The following is a 21,732-nucleotide window of genomic DNA, read 5'->3' as shown; positions in this document are numbered from 1 at the left end:
TCTAAGTGAGGATAGTCCAGTTTCTGTCTAAGCAGAATTTCCAGGATACTCAGGGCATATGGTAATATTTTTTAAATGTAAGGAGGTGGTAATTGCAGGGAACAGTGAGTAGTCTACTTTGGCCAGTGTAGGAATGTAGGGACAGTGTAGAAGGGATGGAGGGGAAGGTATATTTGGAGACTGGGGTCAAATTATCAAAGGTCTTATTTGCTATGCTAAGCCTTAGGGAGTAACTGAACTTTTAAAATGTGAGTGGCATTTTCAGATTTGGTACACTTTTATGAGCTTCTATCAGTCAGTCACTATGAAAAATGTTTTCACATAACTCCCAATCAGAAGTATTCTTTTAAAAAGGGAACTGGTAGGGGCACTGGCTGACGCCTGTAAATCCCACCACTTTGGGAGGCCGAGGCAGGAGGACCACTTGAGCCCAGGAGTCAGATACCAGCCTGGGCAACATAGTGAGACCCCCATCTCTTAAAAAAAAAGAGTAAAAATAGCCCAGGTGTGGTGGTGCACATCTGTAGTCCCAGCTATTCAGGAGGCTGCAGTGGGAGGGTTGCTTGGGCCTGGAAGGTCAAGGCTGCAGTAAACTGTGATTGTGCCACTCCACTCCAGCCTGGGTGACACAGCAAGACCTTGTATCAAAAACTAAATAAATAAAAATTGAAAAAATACAAAAATTAAAAGATAATTACTTTGGTGCAGCAGAGAGGAAGGATTAGAGAGAGAAGAGCCTGAAGGCAGACCAATAAAGAAGTTACAGCAAAGTTCTTTATGAGCAATTCTCAAAGAGCAGTCCCTAGACCAGCAGCTCAGCATCACCTGGGGATTTGTTAGAAATGCATATTCCTCCAGCCTGGGCAACATAGCAAGATCCTGTCTTTACAAAATATATATTAAAAAATTAACCAGGTATAGTGGCATGTGCCTGTAGTCCCAGCTACTGGAGAGGCTGAGGCAAGAGGAGCCCTTGAACTTAGTAAGCTATGATCATGTGACACTGCACTTGAACCTGGGCAATATAGGGAGACCCTGTCTCAAAAAAAAAAAAAAAAAAAGAATGAATGTTCTTAAACACGACCCCAAACACGACCCCAGGCCCAAGAGGGGAGGGGCTGACAATGTGTGTGTGTTTTAACAAGTCCTGCAAACAATTCTGTTAAAGTTTGATGCACCCTAAGGTTTGAGAACCACTGATCTATATCAATGGTTTTCTTTTTTTTTTTCATTTTCTTTGTTGTTGTTGTTGAGATGGAGTCTTGCTCTGTCGCCAGGCTGGAATGCGGTGGCGCGATCTCAACTCCCTGCAACCTCTGCCTCCTGAATTCAAGTGATTCTCCTGCCTCAGCCTCCTAAGTAGCTGGGACTACAGGCGCCTGCCAACATGCCTGGCTAATTTTTCTATTTTTAGTAGAGATGGGGTCTCACCATGTTAGCCAGGATGGTCTCAATCTCTTGACCTCGTGATCCGCCCGCCTCGGCCTCCCAAAGTGCTGGGATTACAAGTCAATGGTTTTAAAATTTAGGAATCATCTGGGGAGGTCTTTAAAAATGCAAGTTTCGGGGGCCTACAAATCTCTCTTTAAAAAGCTTCTCAGGAGATTCTAATAATTAGCCATGTTTGGATACAGTGACCTAAATGAAAGTAATGTCCTCAGCTAGGATAGTGGTAACGGAAATGAAGGGATCACATAGAACAGATATTTGTCAGATACTGTAATACTGCTAGAATTATATTAGGCCATGATGGCATAAAACTCAATACAGCAGTTACTGTTCTGAAAGAACTTTCTAGTGGGAGAAGAGAGGGGCAGGTGCTTGGGAGCAGAATGAGGAAAATGTAGGTAGCATTTCGGAACAGCAGAATTGAAGCTCAAATGTCTGGAGGTTTCCGGATGTGGTAAGTAGTGTCACAGGCTCCAAATGGATCACAGAGAGTGAAGATGAAGATGAAACGACAACTAGATTTGGCAGTTTGGAAGATTTTATAACCTTTGTGATGGCAATTTTATTGGAATGAGAATTTGAAGGTAAGGTAAGCGGAATCCGTAATGCTATTTGTTGGCATGATTGAGAAATGAAAGTATAGGTGATGGGTACTTTTTTAATTTGATGGCAAACTGAAGAGAGATTGCTAAAAACTATATGTATGAAAGCCATCTGCTCCTCAACTGTTTACATATAATGATTGACTTTGGATATGTGGCCTTAGACTGTATCTGCAGAGTCTAGTTATGTTTTTTGGGCTTCCACACTTTTGACTACAGACTTCTTTGAAATTCCATTTCTTATTATTGTGTTCTAAGTTCTTATGTCTAATTTCACATCTGAGATGTTCTGTCGCCAGGCTGGAGTGCAGTGGCACAACCTTGGCTCACTGCAACCTCTGCCTCCCGGGTTCAAGCGATTCTCTTGTCTCAGCCTCCTGAGTAGCTGGGATTACAGGCGCCCGCCACCATGCCTAGCTAATTTTTGTATTTTTAGTAGGGACGAAGTTTCACCATGTTGACCAGGCTGGTCTCAAACTCCTGACCTCAGGTGATCCACCTGCCTTGGCCTCCCAAAGTGCTGGGAGCTACTGCGCCCAGCCACATATTCTTGAGTTTAAAATGGAATAAGGTTTTGAGGTATTCATTTAAAAAAAAAAAGCCGAATTATATGATTTTCATTTTAAAGCAACAGACAAAACAAAAATATTAGTTAAATAAAAATTCTTAAACTTTTTTTCAAGTTAATAAATCTCAACAAGTTATTTGAGTTGACAAACTGTGTAGTATTCCCTACGAAGGTCTCTTGGTTTGCTAAGAGATACTTTGGACATATTTTGGTAAAGCTTTGGTCCTCTTTAAGTCTGCAGCTGCTTTCAGTTGTTTCCTCTAGGAAGAATGCTTTTAGATGTTCTGGTAATCCTGGAATGGTAGAATTGCTACTTACTCTGATGAAACATTTCACCTGGCCCTTCCAGAACAAGTTAGGGTCCTCTGCAATCAATGTTCTCTTTAAGCTAAATAAGGAATCAAAAATAATTCACCTGAAAGCCCAAGTCATATAAAATAAATATTATCCACAACTGCTCTATTACCATGTGAAACTTATTAATTTTTTTTTTTTATTGAAGCGAAGTCTCACTATGTTGCTCAGGCTGGTCTTGAACTCAAGCTATCCTACTGCCTCAGCCTACCAAGTAGCTGGGATTACAGGCACGCACAAGCACACCCAGCTACCATGTGAAACTTTAAAAAACTATTCAATAATTTTCCCTCCAAAACTTATTTCGATGACAAAGTAAGAAATTAGTAATGAATAGAGCTAGGTACTAATCCTGCCTTTGCCATTCATTAACCTCTGTATGATATGAACAAATCACTAGTGGGCATTATTTTCTCATATTGTGAAACATGAAGTAGAAGTAGGAATGTGTGTAGTGGGGAGGTGAATATGAATCAAAAGAGAAATGTACTACAGATATTTATTATAGAGTTAAAGTAAAAAATAACAGTCCAGAATTGATCAAGTGTAGTGGCTAGGAGACAAGTGGGATCACAACTGAAAAAGAAGGATAATCAGACTAAAAGGAGGTGTCCAAATTATTTTTTTCCTCCCCACTCCTCCCACCCCAGCTGTAATGTTGATGCTGCTTAACCAATTAACTAATGTTATCAATAAGTAATAACCAATTAATGTTGTGTTAGTCAACATTATAGTTACAGAGACGTTTACCTCCAATATTTGTTACTGTTAACCCCAAGGCACAGTATAATGTCCTTATAAAAATGTTTAGGGTGATATACTTGGCATTTAATGATTAAAGAAGGAAATGAAATGAATACCAATATATTGGTATATACCAATATATTCATTTCCAAAGAAATATGTATCCACATAATTGGACGAAGACTTTGACTTTTTTCTTTTGAGACAGGGTTTCATTTATGTTGCCCAGGCTGGTTTTGGACTCCTAGACTCAAGCGTTTCTCCCCACTTGGCCTCCCAAAGTGTTAGCATTACAGGCATGAGCCACCACACCTAGGCCTAAATTGCATTTTATTAGTTTCCTTTAGAGATAATCCAAAATCGGACTATACACTTCTGCAGAAAAGTACTTTTGAACTACACATTATGGTGTCCTTTGCATTACCAAGTACTTCATGTTTAGTATTTGTTGAATAACGGAAATCTTGTTTTTTAAACTTCATTTTTTTTTTTTTTTTTTTGAGATGGAGTCTCGCTCTGTTGCCCAGGTTGGAGAGTGCAATGGCATGGTCTTGCCTCACTGCAACTTTCGCCTCCTGGGTTCAAGCAATTCTTCTGCCTCAGCCTGCCCAGTATCTGGGATTACAGGCACCCACCACCATGCTCAGCTAATTTTTGTATTTTTAGTAGTGACAGGGTTTCACCATGTTCACCAGGCTAGTCTTGAACTCCTGACCTCAAGTGATCTGTCCGCCTTGGCTTCCCAAACTGCTGGGATTACAGGTGTGAGCCACCATGCCTGACCTTTTTAAACTTTTTACTTGAACTAATGTTTGACTTGCAGAACACTTGCAAAAACAGAACAGAGAGTTCATGTGTACACTTCTTTCAGCTTTCTTTTCTTAAGAGGCACTGTCTCACTATGTTGCCCAGGCTGGTCTTTTCTCAAACTCCTGGCCTCAAGTGATCCTCCTGCCTTGGCCTCCAAATAAATATCAACAAATATTTATTGAGTGCAGTCTGTAAGACTAGTGCTGTCTGGCTGGGCGCAGTGGCTCACGCCTGTAATCTCAGCACTTTGGGAGGCCGAGGTGGGCGGATCACAAGGTCAGGAGTTTGAGGTCAGCCTGGCCAATATGGTGAAATCCCGTCTCTACCAAAAATACAAAAAAATTAGCCGGGCATGGTGGTTCACGCCTGTAGTCCCAGCTGCTCGGGAGGCTGAGGCAGAAGAATCGCTTTAACCCTGGAGGCAGAGGTTGCAGTGAGTCGAGATCACGCCACTGCACTTCAGTTGGGTGACAGAGTGAGACTCCGTCTCAAAAAACAAAACAAAACAAAGCAAAAAAGACTAGTACTGTTCTAAACACATGGGTACAGCAGAGAGAATAAAGCAAAGATCCTGCGCTCATGTAGCTTATATTCTGAGAGTAATAGAAAAACAATAGGCCGGGCGCGGTGGCTCAAGCCTGTAATCCCAGCACTTTGGGAGGCCGAGACGGGCGGATCACGAGGTCAGGAGATCGAGACCATCCTGGCTAATACGGTGAAACCCTGTCTCTACTTAAAAATACAAAAAACTAGCCGGGCGACGAGGCGGGCGCCTGTAGTCCCAGCTACTCGGGAGGCTGAGGCAGGAGAATGGCGTAAACCCAGGAGGCGGAGCTTGCAGTGAGCTGAGATCCGGCCACTGCACTCCAGCCTGGGTGGCAGAGCAAGACTCCGTCTCAAAAAAAAAAAAAAAAAAAAAAAGAAAAACAATAAACAAATAAGTATATGTTAGGGAATGGAAAGTGTGATGCAAATCTATAAAGCAGGGGAAGGGAGATAGAAGATGAGACAAGAGAGTAACAGACTGTCAGATAAGGCCCTTTGACTAGTTGATATTTGAGTAATGATCTGAAGTGAATGAGCAAACCAGATGCAAATCTGCAAGAGGAATGTCCCAGGCCACCTTTAGCCAATCTGTTTTAGATTTTCTGAACTTCTCAGATGATATTAAGGTAGGCTGCCGACACGACAAGAGCTAGCCTGTTTTCTGGTTACCCTTACTCTTTGTGTCCCAGTCCAAAGAAGACGGGGGTGCAGTTTACCAAGGTGCCCAACCTTGGCAGGTCCCCATTTCAAATTCTTGTAACCCTGGCTCCAGAAGCTGCCAAAAGCACAACTCAACCTATGAGGTGCTCTTTATGACTAGAAAAATTCCCCAGGATAAAAGCTCCTTAAGCACATTACTCTTTTTTTTTTTTTTGAAACAGGGTCTTTCTCTGCCACCCAGGCTGGAGTGCAGTGGCGCCATCTCGGTACACTGCAGAGCCTCCACCTCCCGGGTTCAAGCGATTCTCCCGCCTTAGTCTGCTGAGTAGCTGGGATTACAGGCGCGCCCCACCAAAACCAGCTATATTTTTGTATTTTTAGTAGAGACCGGGTTTCACCATGTTGGCCTGGCTGGTCTCAAACTCCTGACCTCAAGTGATCCACCCCCCTAGGCCTCCCAAAGTTCTGGGATTACAGGCTTGAGCCACCGCTCCCAGCCTCGAATTAGTCTTTTAAATAGCTGTACCTATTTACACTCCTCCCAGCAGTCCAAGAGTTCCCATTGTTTCACATCTTCATTTCACCCTTGATGTTTTTTAGCTTTTACTTTTTGTCAAACTGTTGGATAAAACTCAGTAAACAACCTTTAGCCATTCTCTATCCTTTCAGATTAGCCTTTCTAATACCATTTTTCAGGGATAGCTGACTGTGTCATCGCCTAGCACTTAGAAGGTGCTAAGCAAATACTCACTGAACGATGTAACTTTCCTACTTAACATCCTTTAATACTTTTCCAAGTCCGGGGGCAGCTTCCCTTTTCTGAGAGCCTAATAATCACGTATGCATTTCTATATTCCCAGAACCTAACAAAGAGTTTGAAAATTATCCTGCAGGCAACACTAGGTCAATGTTTTTTCGAATGAATGAATAACTAATAGGATATCGTATACCTCTGCGATGCACGCATTTCTATTATCGCACACACCGAATCATACCTTATTTATTACTTATCCACGCAGATGGTGAGATCTGTAGCCTCGGCATCTACACTGTGTCTGAAAGTAGGCACGAAACCGGTATTTTTTTAATTGAACCGTAAACTTGAATCAAACTTGGAAGCCTTTAAAGGGAAACGCAAAGGTACATGCGCAGTGATGCAATAGGGTCGTCCAATCAGAGTAGGGCAGGACTGGACAGTGCAGCGGCTAGTAGTGCGCACGCGCACCTGGCTCGTCCGCGATTGGCTTCGCGGAGGCGGGAGCCTTGAGCTTCTCTAGTGGCGAGGGGAGCGCTGGTTACCAGAAGTGCTTCTTTGCAGGGCCAGTGGTTTCTGTCAAATTTTCGCCGGTGAGTCCTGGAGGGGGAAGCTCGGGAGGCTGCGACAGCCTGTAGGCTCGTGCGGGACAAAGCAGGGAGTGGTGCCGGAGCAGGCCTCCGAGAAAGGAGGGAGGGAAGGCGGCAGGAGCGACCGAAGTGGCCTCCTGCGGGCCTGCAACTTTGGTCTGAAGTGCGAGGGACCTGGCTGCTGGCCTCGGGGGGCTAGGAGCGAAGGGCGGGTGGTGGGGGCTTGGGGGTGTGCGTTTGTGTGCGAGGGATGGTTCTGGGCAGTGGCCCCTGGGGCCGCCCCTGAGGTCGCTTCGCTCAGTCTTCTGTGGCGTTTGGGTCTCTCCCTCACCGCTGCACTGGGAAGCCCCTTCCCCAGGACCAGGGGGTGAAGGCTCCGCGAACGCCCTGGAGAGTGTCGGTACACCTTCTTTAGGGACTTTTACCTCCTCGCTGGTCAGGTTTTTCTTGTATTTCCTTAAAACCTTTTAATCGATTACCTTATGGAAGATTTTCTAGGTAGGTACAGATGCTTCTCGACTTACTACTGAGTTGAAAATATCCTAAGTCGACAGTAGATTTAAAACAGCTAACCTACTGAGTATTAAAGCTTGGCCTAGCCTACTTTTTTATCAAAAAAATTAATTTTCAGCGGTTTATTTTAGATTTGGGGGTACATGTGCAGGTTTGTTGCATCGGTATATTATGTGGTGCTGAGGTTTGGATACGATTGATCCTGTCACCCGGGTAGTGAGCATAGTACCCGATAGTTTTTGAACCCTTGCTCCTCCTTTCTTCCCCCTTCTAGTTGTCGCCACTGTCTGTTGTTGCCATCTTTATGTTCATGAATGCTCAGTGTTTAGCTCCCATTTATAAAGTGAGAACATGCAATATTTGATTTTCTGTTTCTGCTTTAATTCGCTTTGGGTAATAACCTCCAGCTGCACCTATGTTGCTGTAAAGGACATGATTTCATGCCTACCTTAAACATGCTCAGAATACTTACCTTAATCTACAGTTGGGCAAAATCATGACCACAGACAGTTATGTGGTTACTTGCACAGTTTCTACTAAATGCTTATGGCTTTCTTAAAAGTTGAAGAATTCTAAGTGAAACCGTCCTAAATTAGGAACCATCTGTATAGCCGGAATCTCAAAGGAGCAACTTAAGGCATGAAGTGAGATAATTACTACCTAATGTAGTTGGAAGTTGAAAAGCAGAAACAGCAGGGAAAGACTGTTGCTAGTTCTTGGTAGAGTTGGTTTACTTACATTCTTGCATCCCAGACGTTTCCTGGTTGCACATACCTCTCTTTAAAGCCCCAACGAACCCAAAGATTCTGGCCATTGTCCTGTATGTTGAACTACCCCTTCTCTATCTCCCTCACAGGACCTTTGTCATTTCTATTCTCCAATAATACTAATTATAGATAGTGATATTACAGATAACATTGAGTGCTTACTATGTGTCAAGTTTTGTTTTAAGTGCTTTACATATTTCATTTAATCCTCCCAACAGTCCGGTGTGTAAGTATGATTATGGTACCCCTCTTAAAGTTGAGGAAACTGAGACACATGGAGCCTAAGTAAACTGTGCAAGACCATTGGGAAGTGTCAGTATTTATATTCAGGCATTGGCTTTCAAAGTTGTGTTCTTATTTACCACAGTGTAGTGCCAAGTACTTGTGGCTATCTGGTGTATTGCAGTTGTCAGCCTGGCCTTACCATTTTACTTTGAAGGACTGAAGCTAATAGGTGTTATAGAAGTTGTAGCATCACGTCATGGCTACCAAATGGCTTTATTTCTAGGACCTGGGAAAAGGGCTCAGACAGCACTAATTAATTAATTATTATGGACAGGACAACATGAACATACAGAACTAGTTTAAAAAACTATAAGGGTGCAGTACTCTTTTGGGGGGAAATGTACTGATTTCTGCATTTTACTTTGAAATGCATCAACAAATTAAATGTCTTGATGGGTGCCTAAGGTCATATGTAAATAGCACAATTTGGATTCTAGCCAGGCAGCCTGGCTGGCTCCAGAGTCAGTCTGTTTTCTTAATCACTGCTCCGTGATGATGCTTGTATGCTTGCATTATCATTTTTATTAGTTTGCAAAATAGGAAGGTTGAAAAATCAGAAATCATGTATTAGATGTAGAAGGGTTTAGGGTAGTAATTCTTCACATTTAGTGTTGAAAGAAATTTTAGCATCTAGTTCATTCTTTATTTTATAAATGAGAAAATTGGTGTCTAGAGAGTTAAATAGCTTCCCCAAAGTTAAGCATCCCTGAAATAGCAGAATCTGAACTACACTCTGGTTTCCTTCATTTCTGCTGTTGATGTTTCTAACTACTGTATTTTTTAAGTGTTCCTTTTGAAAAAGTGTCAGAATTTTCACAGTATTAAAGGGGAGTCTGACTAATGTAGAGAACAGAAGTCATTACATTTCATGATGTGGACATCATATTTTTATTAATGCTGTCTAGAATTTATTAGTTTAAGAAGGCTCATTATCTTATTTCAGTTGAGCTATAGTCACTAAAATCTTTAGTTTTAAATTTCAGCTTCTATTGTTCTATTTCATTTGACCATTAAGTAACTGAGTCTAAATGCAAGGCGTAACATCCATGTCCTCTTGTGACAGTTGCCATTAATCAATTTCAAACTTGTGTCAATTATATATTTAGAGACCTGTAGTATTCTGCTTACCCATTATAAAAAGGAAATTAGTTTAGTGAAGTTATTTTGGCATGACTTGTTTGGCCAGAATTTGTATTTACTTCTGGCATTGGCAAATACTGCTTCTAAAGCAGTCAAAAACCATCTGTTTCATAATTTGCTCTAAGATTAAAGGTTGTACTAATAGAGATCTATTTTGTTGTTGAATAAGAAACGGAAGAGAGTGACCTCTACTACTCATTCCTCAAACTATGTAAAGGCTGGTTATGTATCAAATATTTACATGTTTCATCATTTTAACATTGATGAAATTAGGAAATGTCTAACCATCAATGATAGTGTATCATAGTTTAATTGGCTACACTTTTTTTCTTGGATACATAAAATAATGGTACATCTTACAACTAAAAAAATTTTTATTTTTAAAATATTTACTTTTAAACATTTCTTTTATATGGACTAATAACCAAGAGTATATCTTACAATTGATGGCATTTTAGATTTGATGAAATATGGTAATTTAAAAAATCAAATTCATGATACTTTTCCCTATTACAAAGGTAATATTTTCATTGTAAAAAATTTGAAATATACAGAAAATAACTCAGAATAGAATAAAAATTACTGGTTATTCTAACCAGACCTAGAAATAATTAGGGTTAATATTGTGGCATGTGTTTTTCTAGTTTTTAAAAAACGATTGTATATTTTAATATATGACATATATATCTACTTTATAGCAGTATAATTTATAGTGTGCAGTTAGATGTGTACATTTTGATGTTTTGATATACAGATGTATATATACTCCTATAACCACACTACAATCTTATATAGATTATTTCTGTCACTTCAAACAAGTTCTCTCATGCTCGTTTGCTTTCTAGTCTTTTAAATGTACATATACACGTTATCCTTTTTCTTTTTCTTTTCTTTTTAAAAATTAGAATGAGACTGGACATGTTTTGTGGCCATTTTTCCTTTGATTTATCAAAAAATATTTCTCATGTCATTAAACATTTTTTTAAAGTGGTGTTCCCTGCCCCCTCCCCGCCCCAATTAATGGTATTGTTCACATAACAAATACTGAACTCCTTCTGCGTATTTGGTACTGGCAATATAGTGATGAATTGTATGTAAGATTTCATGCGTGAGTTAATAGCTCAGGGGGAATGATAGGGCAAATTTCATTGCAGTGTGAAAAGTGCTTGGGTAGTGCATATGCAGAAAGGTCCTCCAGTCCAGTCTTTGGGAGGAGATGAAGAGGGCTCATCGTTAAGACTTCTAGAGGATAAGGTAGAATTAATCAGGGAAAGAAAAGTCGGAAAAAGCATTCCCAACATTATATAAGAGGAAGTTTGTTTAAAGCCTAGAGAAAAAGAGAACATGGCTAGCTTGGGGAATAGTACTGACTCAATTTTGGTGGTATATGAAGACAGTGTGTTCTGTTGTGTGGGTGTACCATAATTTATCTTGTACTTCATTATGGACATTCTTTTTCCTTTTTCCCCCTACTGTAATTAATACTAGCATGATTATTGTTTTTTCTTTCTTTGTTTTCTTTGAGACAGAGTCTCGCTCTGTCACCCAGGCTGGAGTGCAGTGGTGCAATCTCGGCTCACTGCAACCTCTGCCTCCTGGGTTCAAGTGATGCTCATGCTTCAGCCTTCTGAGTAGCTGGGATAACAGGCATGTACCACCACACTTGGCTAATTTTTTTTTTAGACGAAGTTTTGCTCTAGTTGCCCAGGCTGGAGTGCAATGGCGCTATCTCAGCTCACCACAACCTCTGCCTCCTGGGTTCTAGTGATTCTCCTGCCTCAGCTTCCCGAGTAGCTGGGATTACAGGCACGCATCACTACCCCTGGCTAATTTTGTATTTTTAATAGAAACAGGGTTTCTCCATGTTGGTCAGGTTGGTCTCGAACTCCTCACCTCACGTGATCTGCTCAGCTTAGCCTCCCAAAGTGCTGGGATTACAGGTGTGAGCCACTGCACCTGGCCTCAAATTTTTATATTTTTAGTAGAGACGGGGTTTCGCCATGTTGGCCTGACTGGTCTCAAACTCCCGACCTCAGGTGATCCACCTGCCTCGGCCTCCTGAAGTGCTGGGATTACACGCGAGCCACTGTATCCTGCCCAGCTGATTATTCTTATACATGGTTACTTAGTATTATCTCTGATAGTTCCTTAGGTTAAGTTGCCAGAATTGGAATTTCTGGGTGAAACAGATAACGTTGGTAGTCATGTTCATCCTTGCTGATGGCTTATGTTAAATAGTGTTTTGTGGTGTTGCTTTGAATTGGAGTGCTTGCTACTATCCATTGCAGAAACATGATGTATGTATGTAATGTCCTTGTTTTCTATCTGTTCCCCTATCCAGTCCTCATAGAAATAAGATTGAGCAAAAGTTGGGAAACCTGGTTCTAGTCTCTTGATTTATATTTTTAAAAATTCCACTGTTTTCAAATGAAATAGGATAGTAAAAACAAATTGAACTATAAAAATATCTTCTAAATTATCAGATTTCATTCATTCAAAATATTTGTTAGTGATGGTAATGTATCTGTCACTGTTGCCAGACACATTATAGTGATTACTGGTGGAGAAAACAAGCATGAGATTGCTACCCTCATGTGGTTTATGGATTAGTGGAATAGAAAAAAAGCAACATGTTTGATATTTGTATGTGAATTGTATTTCCTTATATTTTGAAATTTTTATTTACATTGCTTTAAAGAAGATACCATGATTATACTTAAATTTTTGATAAATTGACATATACTTAAATTTACACCATTTGTATTAGTCTGTTCTCACACTGCTGATAAAAACATACTCGAGACTGGGTAATTTATAAAGGAAAGAAGTTTAATGGACTCATAGTTCCACATGGCTGGGGAGGCCTCACAATTATGGCAGAAGGCAAAGGAGAAGCAAGCCACATCTTACATGGGAGCAGGCAAGAGAGTTTGTGCAGGGGAACTCCCATTTATAAAATCATAGGATCTCGTGAGACTTATTCACTACCATGAGAATAGGCCCTGCCCTTGACGTGGGGATTATTACAGTTCAAGGTGAGATTTGGGTAGGGTTACAGCCAAACCATATCACCGTTCAATTTAAATCTTAAATTCTTTTCAATAGCCCTTGACGAAAAATAAAATCTTTCTAGCTATTGAACTTGTTTTCTTTTTCTTTAAAACAAAAAAAAAACAAGAGATGGGCTCTTTTGGGCTCAAGCGATCCTCCCATTTTGGCCTCCCAAAGTGCTGGGATTAAGGATGTGGGCCATTTTGCTCAGCCTGAAGTTGTTTTCTCAGGCTTATTCTCTTATGTTTTATTTTTGTTTTTTTCAGTTGAAGTCTTGCCGCTATGTTGCCCAGACTGGTTTTGAACTCCTGACCTCAAGGGATCCCCTCACCTCAGCCTCCCGAGTAGCTGAGACTACAGGCATGCACCATCAAGCTCCTCTTATCTTTTTTCTTTTAATTTTTATTTTTAATAGAGACAAAGCTCCTAGGTTCAAGGGATCCTCCCACCTCATCCTCCCAAAGTACTGGGATTACATGCATGAGACACCACGTCGGCCCCTTTTACGTTTTTACATATGTCATGGCTGTATTACCACACCAAACTTGAGTCTGCCTGCCTGGCACAGCAAAGCTGTCCGCAGACATTGGGATTTGCAGCAAGAGAAAGTGAGACCTTTATTGCAGGTTGCCAAGCGAGGAGACATGGGCAGCTAATGGTTAAGACTCAAACTCTGTGATGGCTTACACGCAAACATTTTTAAAGATGGGGAGGCAGAGGTTACAGGCAAAGTCATAAATCAGTGCATTATTGATTTGGCCTAAAAAGGCGAGACATCTTGAAGTGGGGGCTTACGAGTCATAGGTGTATTAAAAGATTCTCTGATTTGGGATTGGTTAAGGAAGTGAAGCTTTGTCTAAAAACTTGGGGTCAGCAGAAAGGAATGTTGAGCTCTGGCCTGTGGGTATGACTTCCTCCAGGCCTCTGAATAAGAAATTTAGAAAAAAGAACAGCAGAGTTCAGTCCTGTTTCCCCTAATGTGAGGTGTGTGTGTCAGTAGACACATTTGGTGGGGGTCTGGATTTCTGAAAAACAACTCAAGGACATATGTTAAGATGTTACCTTTAGTTTCTATAGGGAACCAAACATTTTGTCACTCTAACTTCCGTCACCATTATTTTAAGCTATTACCTTCTTGCTAATCAGATTGCTCATATACTTCTCAGGGCTCTCTAGGTGTCTGGAATTTCCTTTGAAGGAACTGAAGATTTTCCTTTGTTTCTATGCTTGGGGGGCCAGGCAGGCCCCTAAGAGGGGTTCCTGCTGCATCTCAGTTGTAGTTTTGATCTATTTTTATATTTGGGTTGATTGTAATTAGATTCATAGATAGTTACGGTTTTGGGTATTTTTCAGGTCACCGCTGCTGAATATGAGACGATCTGCAGCGCCAAGTCAGTTGCAGGGAAATTCCTTCAAAAAACCAAAATTTATACCTCCAGGAAGAAGTAATCCAGGTCTGAATGAAGAGATTACAAAACTGAATCCAGATATAAAACTATTTGAGGTAAGACAAAAAAGGGCTTATAATATAGATAATATAGAGAAGCATGTATGTTTAAGAAAATGCCATTTAAAGAGTTAACAATATTTTCTGCCTCTTGGAATTTTCAGTATCTCTGAAAACATCTTCTGAAAACCTTGGAAATGAAGATTACATTTTTTTTTTTTTTAAAAGGAATAACAGGATGGGCACAGTGGCTCATGCCTGTAATCCCAGCACCTTGGGAGGCAGAGGCAGGAGGATCACTTGAGCTAAGGATGTCAAGACCTGCCTGGGTAACATAGTGAGACGCCATCTCTACAAAAAATAAAAATTTAGCAGGGTGTGGTGGTGTGCACCTGGAGTATCAGCTACTCAGGAGGCTGAGGTGGGAGGATCACTTGAGCCTGGGAGGTCGAGGCTGCAGTGAGCTGTGATTGTGCCACTGCACTCCAGCCTGGGCAACACAGCAAGACCCTGTCTCATTCAATCAGTCAGTGGAATAACATGTACTTGGGTCTATAAAATAAATTTTTGGTGACGGTAAGTAAGTACCTCTTTGAGGGAAGGGGTGGAGATTCTAATCAGTGTTCTTTTTAGAATTAGCACATAAGTAAGTGAAAACTTCTTTAAGGTGATTTAAAGAGAAAAAATACATAATGATTTGTATCACTATTCCAAACATTTCTTCTCATTTTTATCTATGAAAAGTGAATACTGGCTGGTTGCGGTGGCTCACGCCTGTAATCCCAGCAATTTGGGAGGCCAAGACAGGCAGATCATCTGAGGTCAGGAGTTTGAGACTAGCCTGGTTAACATGGTGAAACTCCGTCTCTACTAAAAATACAAAAACTAGCCGGGCATGGTGGTGCGCACCTGTAATCCCAGCTACTCCAGAGGCTGAGGCAGGAGAATTGTCGGAACCTGGGAGGTGGAGGTTACAGTGAGCTGAGATCATGCCACTCTACTCCAACCTGGGTGACAGAGCAAGATTCCGTCCCCGCTTAAAAAAAAAAAAAAAGAATACTGGAAGCAGTTTTAATGTATCTCATTTACTATTAAGAAAAAGGATTGTTTTGGTCTTAGGTCTAAGATCAAAGGTGTTAGTATATATGAAAGGTATATAAAGTATAAAGAAGGCATATAAAATGGAGAATTCACACTACCTACTACTCTGCAATTCCCTGATCCTTTTATGCTATAGGGATTAAAGTCTATTAATTTTTTCACTCTTCTTTTTTATTGTGGTTAAGCATATATAACATAAAATTTGCCATCTTACCATTTTTAAGTGTACAATTAAGTGGCATTAATGACTTTCACACTGTTGTGTAACCATCACCACAATCTGTTTCCAAAACTTTTTCATTACCCCAAACGGAAACTCTGTACCCATTAAACATTAACTCCCTGTTCTCTCCACTCAACTCCTGGTAACCACTATTGTACTTTCTATCTCTATAAATCTGACTGCCCTAGGTACCTCATGGAAGTGGAATCATACAATATTTGTCCTTTTGTGTCTGGCTTATTTCCGTTAGCGTCATGTTTTCAAGGTTCATCCATGTTGTAGCGTGTGTCAGAACTTAATTTGTTTGTATGGTTGAATAATCATTATGTGGTTTTACCACATTTTGTTTATCCATCCATTAATCTATCTGATGCATGCTTAGGCAGTTTCCACCTTTTGGCTATGGTGAATAATGCTGCTGTGAACATTGGCATCCAAGTTTCTGTTTGTGTTCCTGTTTTAGTTCTTTTGAGTTATAACTAGAAATGAATTTGCTAGGTAATGTGGTAATTCTGTGTTTAGCTGTCTGAGGAACCATCAAACAGTTTTTCATGGCTGTACCATTTTACATCTCCACCAGGAATGTGTGATGGTTGTAGTATCTACATCCCCAGGAGCACTTGTTATTTTCCATTAAAAAATTTTTTTTTTATTATTGGCATTTCAGTAGGTGCAAAGTGGTATTTCATTGTGGTTCTGATTTGTATTTCCTTAATTACTAGTGGTGCTGAGCATCTTTTCATGTGCTTATTGGCCATTTGTATATCTTTGGAAAAATGTCTATTTAAGGCCTTTGCCTGGTTTTTAATGGTGTCTTTTTTTGTTGAAAAAACCTTCTAATTTTTGACTCTGCTTTTTTTGGTCTGTATGTGTTTGTTTTATCCTATATTTCTTTACCAAGTTGATTGTTTAGCACTTACCAATGTAAAAATTCTGGCACACTGTAAGGAGAAAACATAGGCTTTTTTTTCTTAATAAGGTTTTTCTTTCTTTCCTTTTTAAAATACTGCTTTATTTAGGTATTGATAGTTTGGATATTTGTCCCTTCAGAATCTCATGTTGAAATGTGACCTCCAGTGTTTGAGGTTGTCCTAATGGGAGATATTTGGGTCATAAGGGATGGATCCTTCATAAATGGCTAGGTGTTGTTTTCATGGTAATGAGTGAGTTCTCGCTGAGTTCACATGATATCTGGTTGTTTAAAAAGAGTGTGGCATCTCCCCTCTCCCTCTCTTTCTCTCCCTCTTGCCATTGAGACACAGGTTCCGCCTTTACCTTCTGCCCTGATTATAAGCTTCTGGAGGCCGTCATCAGAAGCAGAAGCTGGCACCATGCTTCCTGTACAGCCTGCAAAACTGTGAGCCAAAATAAACCTCTTTTCTTTATAAATTACCCAGCCTCAGGTATTCCTTTATAGCAATGCAAACTGACTAATACAGATATAACTTAAATACCATACAGTCTACTCACTACAACTCAGTGGTTTCTAGTATATTCACAGAATTGTGCAACCATCTTCACAGTCAATTTTGGAACATTTTCATGACACCAAAAGAAACTTTTTATTAGTAATTTATTTCTTATTGCCGAAATATCAGTTTTCTCTTGCTACTGAAACAAATTACCACAAATCTAATGACTTAACACAAATGAATTATCTTATAGTTCTGTAGGTCAAAAGTTCAACACAGATCTAAGATCAAGGTGTTGGCAAGGGGCCTACATTCATTTCTGGATATTTTAGAGGAAATCTGTTCCCTAGCCTTTTCCAGCTTCTGCAGATCACCACATTCCTTGGCTCATGGCGCCCTTCTTCCTTTTTCACAGCCAGGGAAGCATGTTTGAGTTCTCATGTTTCCTTCTCTTTGGTTTTCTGCAGCTAGAACTCATTTGATTAGGTTAGGCCCAACTGGGTAATCCAGGATCATCTCTCTATTTCAAGACCCTGGTCCTTAATCACATCTGCAAAGTCCTTTTTACCACATAACAATACATTCACAGATTCTGGGGATTAGGGTGTGGACATCTTTGGGAGCCATTATTCTGCCTACCACACTGAATAATCTGTTGTTTTAATATACCACATTTTATTTATTCATTAGTTAATGGTCATTTGGGTTGTTTCCACTTTTTAGCAATTATGAATAATGCTCATGAACCTTTGTGTACAGATTTTTGTGTGGATATGTGTTTTCATTTCCCCTCCCTCCCTCCCTCCCTCCCTCCCTTCCTTCCTTCCTTCCCTCTCCTCTGCCTATCCTCTCCCTCTCCTCTCCCTCTCCTCTCCCTCTCCTCTCCCCTCCTTTCGATAGGGTCTTGCCCTGTTCCCTAGGCTGGGGTGCGGTGGCACCATCATGGCTCACTGCAGCCTCCACCTACTAGGCTCAAGTGATCCTCCCACCTCCGTCTCCCTAAGTAGCTGGGACCACAGGCATGTGCCATCATACCTGGCTAATTTTCAAATTTTTTATAGAGATGGGTTCTGCCTATGTTGCCCAGGCTGGTCTCTAAGTCCTGAACTCAAGCAGTCCTCTCCTCAGCCTCCCAAAGTGTTGGGACTACAGACGTGAGCCACCATACTTGGCCATGTTTTCATTTCTCTTGAGTGTACTCCTAGGAGTAGAATTGCTGGATTATATGATAATTCTATGTTTAACCTCTTAATGAACTGACAGACTGTTTTCCAAGCTGACTGCACCATTCATTCTTACCATCAGTGTATGAAGGTTTTAATTTTTCCAAATCCCTACCAACACTTACTATCTTTTTGATGACGGCCATACTAGTGAGTGAAGTAGTACCTCACTGTGGTTTTGCTTTGCATTTCTCTGATAGCTGATATGGAGCACTTTTATGTGTGCTTATTACCCATTTGTGTATCTCTTTGGAGAACTGTCTTTTTTTTTTTTTTTAAGGCGAAGTCTCACTCTCTCACCCACACTAGAGCCCAACCAATATTTATTTATTTATTCATTTATTATTTTTGAGATGGAGTCTTGCTCTGTCACTCAGGCTGGAGTGCAGTGGCACGATCCTGGCTCACTGCAACCTCTGCCTCCTGGGTTTAGGCGATTCTCCTGTCTCAGCCTCTGGAGTAGCTGGGATTAAAGGCGCCCGCTGCCACACCTCTCAGTACAATTTTCAGTACAAAAATTGTACTGAAAATACAATTTTTGTATTTTCAGTAGAGTTGGGGTTTCACCATGTTGGCCAGGCTGGTCATGAACTCCTGATCTCAGGTTATCCGCCTGCCTTGGTGTCCCAAAGTGTTGGGATTCCAGATGTGAGCCACCATGCCCAGCCAAGATTTGTTTTTTGATGTAGTGTCTAAGGACTAATTCCAGACAAAAACTCTGATTTACTATTTTTTTCTTTTAATTCTATAAATAAATTAAACATTTTACTTTTTAAAACTGAAGTGGGCATTTTTGAAGTTATACAGCAATTTTAAGCAAAGTAACATGAGAAGCCTAAAAGTATTAGGCTTAGCAGTCAACTCTGCCATCTTTTTACTTTACCTGTTACATTCTTAACTTTTTGTTCTTAAATTATTTCTTATCTTAGATTGAATTAACCTATAGTGAGAAAATATTGCTTTGGTGACTTCAGTGGTTTTTACTTGATTGGTCTGATAAATACAAAATCTGGGACAAATTGAACATCAAAGAAATATACTAATGGATTATAACCCATTGAATAATATAGGAGTTGGAATCCATACTAATATATGAAAATAAATGAATAAATAAATAAATGAAGAGTAAGCTCTTCCTTACAGTGGAATGCTGAAGCATAGAAATAGAAATAATGATGGTGTTAGAGAGTCTCAGTGGATGCCGAAACTAGTGGGTAAATGTTCAATGAGAAAATAGGATATTTGAATATACTCAAGTATCTCCTCACAACATACTTAAAAAAATGACAAAGGGAAAAATACTTTGGCAGACACCACCTTAATCAGCGATCAAAGTTAATACCTCTAGTAATGGAACAAACCGATATTATGTGCCTCCTAATATGATGAACTGTTGTATTCTTGCCCCAAATTCACAATCTGAAACTAATCATAGGGAAACATCAGACAAATCCAGATTGAGGGATATTCAGCAAAATAACTGGCCTGTAATTTTGAAATTTCAAGACCAGAAACGATAAATAAAGTTAGAGATTAAAGGAAACTAAAGGAACATAGTGACTAGATGTAATGTGTGATCTAGGATTGGATCCTGATTTGGGGAAAAATCTGTAACAGACATTATTGGGATAAGTGACCAAATTTGAACATATACTGTGGATTAGATACTAGTATTGTACCAGTATTAAATGATCAATTTTGGTAATTTTTCTGTGATTATGGAAGAGAGTCTTTGGAAACACACCTTGAAGTGTTTAGAGGCAAAGGAGCATAGTGTCTGCAGTTTACTCTCACGTGTGTGTACACATATACACAGAAAGAGCAAAGGGGGAGAGAGGGAAATGGAAGAAAATGTAAACAAATGGTTAATGTGGGTAAAGGTATCTGGGAATACTATTTTTGTAATGTTTCCATGAATTTGAGATTATATCAAAATAAAATGTTGCAAAAAAGAAAATTCATGACCTTCATTAGTTGACTTACTTTAAAATCTGATCAGATATAAAAAATAAAAAAAAGATTTTATCAGATAGGTTTTTTTTTGGGATGTTTGTTTACTAGCCATGAAGTTTATTAAGATGAGTATTTATAGTAACATGACAACTTTGCCTGTTGTGAGTTTCTATTATTTTTAAAAAATTCTGTCTACTGTGGTAGACAGAAAAAATGGCCCTTTAAACATGTTCATGTCCTAATCACTGGAATCTGTGTTACCTTACATGGCAAAAGAGACTTTGCTGATGTGATTAATGTAAAGGACCTTGAGATGGGGAGGTTACCCTGGATGATCTGAGTGGGCCCAATATAATCGTATAAGGGTCCTTGGAAGTGGAAGAGGGACAGGGAAGAGGATCAGAGAAAGAGATGGTGATTAGGGAAGCAGGGGCAGAGAGATGTGACATAGCTGACTTTGAATATGGAGGAAGAGGGCTAAGTCAAAGAATTTGGGTGGCTTCTAGAATTTTAAAAGACAAGGAAATATATTCTCTTCTGGAACCTCCAGAAAGAAACGCAGCCTTGGTGATAACTTTGATTTTAATGCAGTAAGACCTAAGCCTGAGTTCTAACTTACGAAACTATAAAATGATAAATTTGTGTTGTTCTGTGCCACCAAATTTTTGGTAATTTGAGACAACAGCAATAGAAAACCCATACATATACAAAAAAAGAGAAAACAGCATATAATGAACTTCCTTGTCCATATTACCTAACTTCAACAATTGAAAATGCATGACTGATCTTTTTTTTTATTTTTATTTTTTGAGACAGGGTCTGGCTCTGTTGCCCAGGCTGAAGTACAGTAGTGTGATCTCAGCTTGCTGCAACCTTAGCCTCCTGGCCTCAAGCCATCCTCCCACCTCAGCTTTCGAAGTAGCTGGGACTACAGGAACACCCCACCGTGTCTGGCTAATTTTTGTATTTTTTGTAGAGACTGAGTTTCACTATGTTGCCTAGGCTCCTCTCAAACTCCTGTGCTCAAGGAATCTGCTTGCCTTGGCCTCCCAAAGTGCTGGGATTACAGGTGTGAGCCACCACACCTGGCCGTGACTGATCTTGTTTCATCTTTTTTTTTTTTTTTTTTTGAGACGGAGTCTCGCTCTGTCGCCCAGGCTAGAATTCAGTGGCGCAATCTCGGCTCACTGCAGGCTCCGCCTCCTGGGTTCACGCCATTCTCCTGCCTCAGCCTCTAGAGTAGCTGGGACTACAGGCACCCGCCACCACGCCCAGCTAATTTTTTGTATTTGTAGTAGAGATGGGGTTTCACCGTGTTAGCCAGGTTGGTCTCGATCTCCTGACCTTGTGATCCACCTACCTCGGCCTCCCAAAGTGCTGGGATTACAGGTGTGAGCCACTGCGCCCAGCCTAATTTTTTATTTTTTTGAGACAGGGTCTTGTTCTGTCACCCAGGCTGGAGTACACTGGTGCATTCTTGGCTCACTGCAATCTCTGCCTCCTGGACCAGTGATTCTCCTGCCTCAGCCTCCTGAGCAGC

General features: G+C 40.3%; 1 protein-coding gene across 2 annotated transcripts in view; it reads left to right on the top strand.

Moving 5' to 3' along the window:
- The first annotated feature begins 6,960 nt into the window (after positions 1-6,960).
- Positions 6,961-21,732, top strand: part of RAD54B (RAD54 homolog B) — a 94,960-nt gene continuing 80,188 nt past the window's right edge. Inside the window, exons 1-2 of one of the 2 annotated variants that reach the window (XM_033202753.1) lie at positions 6,961-7,080; positions 14,187-14,337. In XM_033202753.1, coding sequence (XP_033058644.1) covers positions 14,203-14,337 — 135 coding nt within the window. In that variant the 5' untranslated portion in view covers positions 6,961-7,080; positions 14,187-14,202. The remainder of the gene's footprint in view (positions 7,081-14,186; positions 14,338-21,732) is intronic. The other variant, XM_033202754.1, reaches the window with a different exon arrangement.

This window comes from Trachypithecus francoisi, unplaced genomic scaffold (assembly GCF_009764315.1).
Source record: "Trachypithecus francoisi isolate TF-2019V2 unplaced genomic scaffold, Tfra_2.0 Lachesis_group7, whole genome shotgun sequence".
NCBI classification, from domain to species: Eukaryota; Metazoa; Chordata; class Mammalia; order Primates; family Cercopithecidae; genus Trachypithecus; species Trachypithecus francoisi.
The sequence above is the reverse complement of the archived record's forward strand: the minus strand, read 5'-3'. Positions and strand labels throughout refer to the sequence as shown.